Raw genomic sequence first — 6,626 nt, 5'->3', positions numbered from 1 at the left:
GACTTCAAGACCATACTCGGAGGATGCTCGCTTCAAGTACGGTCTTGCACCTTTCGGACACGGCCTAAATCTGTGTTCTCGAAAAGATTTATAAAGAAGTAAAAATGTTTAAAATGAGTACAAAACGATTGAATGAAGCATTAAAGCTTATCTGTTCCTGAACTACACATCCTTAGTTTTAAGGATGATGACGTTAGATAAGATATTTGATTCACATTTATGGTCGAATTTCTTAAAAATAATCTTATATGTTTGTGCAGAACTTAATGTCTGATGGCACTGGATATAACAGAGGTTCCGTGTGGTTAAATAGTTAGCGTTAGCGCCTTTGATGCGAACGGTCCAAGGTTTGATCCCTGATGGGAGCTCCAAAATATTGATGCTAACTCAGCATCGTTGCGGGTTGTTCCGCCACGAAGTTTGATTTTAAATTTACTGGCTAATGTGATTTTTATACAGGAGCCGAACGTGACTTTCTCATGCACCGTACGATGGTACTTCCCTTCAGCCAACTTTTACAGTTTCTTCAAAGGATTCCGCTTATACAACGTGTGAGCGTAACGCGCTACAAAACCAAAGGCCCCATATTCGGACTCTGGTCAGGTGTGGGTGTATCATGCTCTTCCCATCATCATTTCTTCAGTTCATCACTCATCCTCGCCGTCACGATTAACCCTTGAGGTAGGAGAGTAACGAAAAATAACCAACTTAGAAATGGATTTTTTTTTAAAAAAAAAAATGACTACTCGATGTTGCAGACGTCGAGTACACCGCGGCATGGGAAGGAGATTTCCGCTTTCGCGAATAGACAATTGAGAACAGGAAACGTTTCATGAATAATTTGCTTCTCTGTGCCTCATGTTTACCTTAGTAACCTTTCGTTCCTGAGGCCACCGCACACCATAGCTCCACTCAACTTGAACATGGTTTAATATCGATGATCATAATGAACGTCAAGAGAGCAGGACAAGCGATGGGAAAATACACATATGCATGACCATCCGTCGGAATTTTTACAAGGAGGGACAAACGAGCTATATTTCCTCCCAATAATAGTGTCGTCCCTCAAAAAACACGTCTTCAGTTTGAAGTTCCTGCAACGACCTCACAATAATTGACATAAATTACTGTGGCTGAAATGAAATTATATGTGTCAATTATATATTATTTTGTTGGCATTAATTTTTCCCCTTGCCCCCTTCTACCGCACATCCATGGATCCATAGATAGAAGATGAAGTCGACAGTTCCAGCTTCCAATTTCGGAAATGGAAGCAAATATATTTTTACCTTTCTGTGTTTAAGAATTTTGGTATACAAAATTTTCCGAAAATTCTGTTTTTCTCACAGAAATATGCTAATAATAAAAATTATATTGTGGAGAAAGTGGAGGATAGCTGTATTTCTTGGAGGTGACGTGGTCCATCCACATCCTATCCTTCCTTACCGTCGCCACTGTTATCGATGGTATTGTATTTTTTAAGTCTACTTTATGCACAGTAAGGCTAATCGAGACTGGACCGACAGTTTAAAGTGGACACCGAACCACCATGTGCCTCCATCGAGAATCGAACCCGGGACCCCTTGATTACAAGCCGACGACGGTACCACTGCGCCATCGGGGAGCCTGTTATCGATGGTTAAACCTCTGTGAAAAGAAACGTTTGTTCAGTAATCAATGTACTTTTTCTCTGTTTTCTCCATTTGTGTTTAATGCTCATACCCAAATGGAAGATTACACATTCTCACCCGATGTAGTACGTACGAGAATCAATTATCAATAAAATATATCAAATCACCATATCAAATACCTGTAATAACGAATTCTTTTTCCAATGTTTTTTATCTTCTGTGTATGCACTGTCTCAATCTTATTCCTTATCTCTTTTCAGATTTATTCCTTATCACTGTATTTCCGGACAAATAGGCGTCGCTGCAAGGTGGAATGGTGGGGCATTCACCCGTCTCACTCGCGGAAATTCCGAAGTTATGATATTCTATGAAGAAACTGAAATTAATCATGTAACAATTAAATATTGGAAATAATTGTTTCTTCAACAAAAAAATCTTAAACTGAAATTTGTGTTACTAAGCACTGTTTGAACGTTTCTTGTTCATTTTTCGGTACTGAAAGAAACAACCTTTGGCGGGCATTATGTTGTCCTTTTATAGGCGTTGTAGTTTTCTTCCTCTTGTCAATGCAAGCGACACCTGGTAGGCATGACGATAAACAGTGTGCTTATCTTCCGTTGCAAACACTATCTCTGGGTAGGGATTAAGCCTTCAGTTGAACTTTGGAAGTTTGTGTTGCTTATCACTGCTAGGATAAACACACACCTCCTGCACAAAACACGTAGGAAGCTGCTGTTTGTCAAGTGAATGTGGACAATGTCGCTGTAAGTAATTTAGAATTTGCTTGCCTGATTTGTTTTCTAGCTGTTCATTACAACAGTTTTGGTGTGTTATTATTAACGGTTGGTTCCAGGATCCGGCCAGGGAAGTCAGGGGAATTTATGAGCCAAGAGCTCGACATAAAGTTACCTGGTCTTGCTTACCCGTTGCATTTACCAATGATCAGATACTTAATTTCTACTTCTTGTACATGAGGGAAACAAATATAGATTTTTAACATATTTCATTAATGAACAACTAAAACTAGCATACGTACATAAAAAGGATAAACTTGTCATAAAAAGGATACACTTGTCACATGTAAACCGAAACGTATCTCTAATTGACACTTCAATCAAACTGGCACTTTTACCACACACTCTACCTAGGTATGCACGCACTGGAAGATTTCCGCCTTTAAGGTCTACTTATTAGCTATGGGGCAGCTATGCTATTCGAATGTACAGATATAACTCTGTTCCAGATTATGCGAGTATATTTACATAATGTGCAAGCACAATTAGACTACACAAATAAATAAAGTTTGGGTAAATTTTCAGTAACCACCAAACGTCTCTAATTCCCTTATTTTCGTATTTTTCACATTAATACTTACGTATTCTGCATTCCTAAGGATTCTTCAAGGTGGCGTTTCGTTTTTTCCACGCAAATAATGTCAATTTTAGAAATATCGAGTATTTTTATATTGTTCGCTTTCGCTTGCGTTACATGCGATATGGCGGAGAAATCTTTACTAGCGTTGGTCATGATCAGTGATTATGCAGTGTTGCAACCTTCTTCATAGAAAAATACCTACTTTGGCGTTACTGATTTTGTATTTCTTTCCAGATTCGAAAACCCCACGAACCATGCACGGATAGCCCCACGAACCATTCATAAATAACCCCACGAACCATGCACGGCAAGGTTAGGTTAGGTTCTGTTCGGTTAGGCAAACTTAGTTAAATTTGTTTTTAAAATTAGAAAAAAAAATTTTCGGGTTCGAAAACCCCACGAACCATTCACGGATAGCCCCACGAACCATTCACGGATAGCCCCACGAACCATTCACGGATAGCCTCACGAGCCATTCATAAATAGCCCCACGAACCATTCACGGATAGCCCCACGAACCATTCATGAATAGCCCCACGAACCATTCACGGATAGTCCCAAGAACCATGCACGGCAAGGTTAGGTTAGGTAGGGTCACGTATAAGTTACAATAGTTAAATTTGTTTTTAAAATTAGAAAAATATTTTTTCGGGTTCGAAAACCCCACGAATCTTTAATAAATAGCGCCACGAACCATTCACGGATAGCCCCACGAACTATTCATAAATAGCCTCACGAACCATTCATAAATAGCCCCACGAACCATTCACGGATAGCTCCACGAACCATTCACGGATAGCTCCACGAACCATTCACGGATAGCTCCACGAACCATTCACGGATAGCCCCACGAACCATTCGCGGATAGCCCCACGAACCATTCATAAATAGCCCCACGAACCATTCACGGATAGCCCCACAAACCATTCTTGGGCTAGGCAAAATAAGCCACAGCATAGAAAATTTTATGATTTTCTGTACACTCAGATGACTTTGTCCTAGAAAGGTGCCCAGTCTTGCAGAACGTTGGAATCCACACGGAACTTTTTTCTTCCTCATTTTTTCACGTCCCTGGATTCTCTTCGTACATAAATATATCCACCTACCATTACGTAAAATGTGAAGTTTACATGAACTCTTACATTTTGGACATTCCAATTCCTTCAAAATTCCATGGTGAATTACAAATTGTACAGGATCGTCAACACCGTGCAATTTCACCACGCATCCTGTGCACGTCATGTTGTCGCAAGTTCGTAATGACAAATGATAAACAGTAACGCACGTTTATTTACGTTCTACAACTGTTACACAGTTACAAAACCGCGTATTTGGAAACACTGACCGGTTTTGACGTCATGAAACGCTCGCAAATATTTGGTTCACGTAGTAGACGGACAGCATGGGAACAGCTTTCGTGCATCGGAGTGAAATTAATGTCGAAAATTACATGATTTACCGTCAAAAAATTTCAACGAGGGAAAAACACACTTCCAAGACCTTCCTAAAGTATAAATAAACTCATTTCGGTAAGTACTTTCTCCTGTAAAATTGAAGAAATACGTTTTGCGGATACGAACATTTTACCCGGACACCTTCACAAAGTGTCTACCTTGAGGAAAACAACTTCCTTTCTCTGGGTCAGAATCCAAAATGCGCTGCCTGAATTGCTGCGAGGTTGCACCGAGGCTTCCTGATTACGTCATTGCGTAACCGATTCTATTGACCTCTGGTGGCAAAATTAATAATTATTCCATCAATCTGGCTCAAATGAAACAGAAATATAACAAAATGACGGCTCCGCGCGCACTACGGTCCATACACTTCCCCCCTCCCCCCTTTGAAATAAAAAACATGGACCCAGTGAGGGCGAGACCCTAAAAAATATATAATATGCAAACATTAATGAAAACTTAATAATGGAATGATAATATTGGAAGTGTAAATCGTTTCTTGCCAGCCCTTATTGTTGATCGCAGACAGATGGTATAATAGATGGTAGGTGTCGACTTTTCCATGTCTGTCGCTTTTGGAGTAAGGCTTTATGGCTACGGTCTTCCTTCTTCCATTTCACAATTGGAATCCCCAGGATATGTTCCTGAAGGAAACAAAATTAATTACCAGCATCATTTGACATTACAAAATTATAATACCCATTTATTTTTAATTTGTAGCTTCCTCTTCCTTTAATTTATTGCAAAAACTTAATTTGTTTCTTTTATTTATTCCCCAAGAAGAAGAAATTACAAATGGCATTTTGGTTTCCAACTAATTACATTCAATATATGGTTTCAGTTGATCTACATGACAACGTCTTATGTTAGGATTATCATAAGGACTTTCTAGAAGAACGCTATTTTCAGTTAGCATTTTAACAATTTTGTATGAGCCTTTGTAATCTAATGACAATGACTTTGTCTTATTTTCTAGCAATGAAGACCTTGGATGAGTTTTTACCAAAACTATATCATGTATTTTATACTTCGGTATTTGAAACTTTCTTTGATATAGCCTGTTTCTTTTATTCCATTCTGATTTCATCTTGTGAATTGCCTTATTCCATTTTTCACTCAGATTAACCTTATCCTGCAAGAGTTCTTGTTCAGTTAAACTCCAATTATTTATGAGAGGATCTAAGGGAGCTCTACCCAGGAATAATTCAAATGGAATAAGATTAAGAGCTTGATGCCAAATAGAATTAAGTCCAAGTTGAATATAGTGTAAATATTTGAACCATGAATTGTGATCATCGTAGCAAAAACATCTCAAAGAAGTTTTCAAATTCTTGATAATTCTTTCAGCTAAATTTGCACGAGGATTATAAGCACTGATAGTGATATGTCTTATACCATTGCCATATAAGAATCCTGCAAAATATTCTGATGTAAAGTAACTTGCATTATCGGTGGTTATTTCAGCACACCACCCAAATTGCAGAAAATATCTTAACAGATGAGCAGCTATAATTTTTGACGCAAGTTTTCGTATAGGTTGAAACCAAACGAAACGAGTTGCGCAATCTACAACTACTAGAATGTATTTATACCCATGTGATTGAGGCAAAACTCCCACAATATCACAGCAAATACGCTGTAAAGGCTTCTTAATAACTTCAGAAGTTAATACATTTGCAGGAGATATGTTAGTGTATTTTGCCTTCTGACAAATTGGACATGATATTACTTTTTGTTTAACATAATTTAACATGTTGTCCCAAGTATAAAATTTTTGCAGTTTCTTCAGTGTTCGGGACCAGTTACTATGTATTCCTCCTCTTAGAAATCAACCAATGCTTTAATCATTAGTTTTGGAACAAGAACTTTAAATGGCATATTTTTGTTTTTTGTTTTCTTAAATACTATACCATCTTTCAGAATACAATTTGGAACTTTTAATTTTTGAACCTGTATCTTATGCAATATATCAGCTATTTCAGGGTCTCTTTTTTTGTTCTTGACGAATATTGTCAATTAGTGTAATATTATTCCAAAGTGACAAATATGTTGAAGGAATTTCTTTTTTATATAATTCATCACACTCAAAGTCACGTTGATCATATAGACGACTTAAAAAGTCACCAACCATTTTCCGACTAGAAGATATATGGATCAAGTCAAATTT

General features: G+C 37.8%; 1 protein-coding gene across 1 annotated transcript in view; it reads left to right on the top strand.

Annotated features, from left to right (window-relative positions):
- Positions 1 to 2,325: 2,325 nt before the first annotated feature.
- Positions 2,326 to 6,626, top strand: part of LOC145990201 (uncharacterized) — a 135,131-nt gene continuing 130,830 nt past the window's right edge. Inside the window, exon 1 of the mRNA XM_083125864.1 lies at positions 2,326 to 2,395. Within this exon, the coding sequence (XP_082981990.1) occupies positions 2,379 to 2,395 (17 nt within the window). The 5' untranslated portion in view covers positions 2,326 to 2,378. The remainder of the gene's footprint in view (positions 2,396 to 6,626) is intronic.

The sequence above is a fragment of the Lepisma saccharinum genome, chromosome 7, assembly GCF_977018435.1.
Source record: "Lepisma saccharinum chromosome 7, izLepSacc3.1, whole genome shotgun sequence".
Taxonomy (NCBI): Eukaryota; Metazoa; Arthropoda; class Insecta; order Zygentoma; family Lepismatidae; genus Lepisma; species Lepisma saccharinum.
Note: the sequence above shows the minus strand (reverse complement) of the source record. Positions and strands in the feature narration are given on the sequence as shown.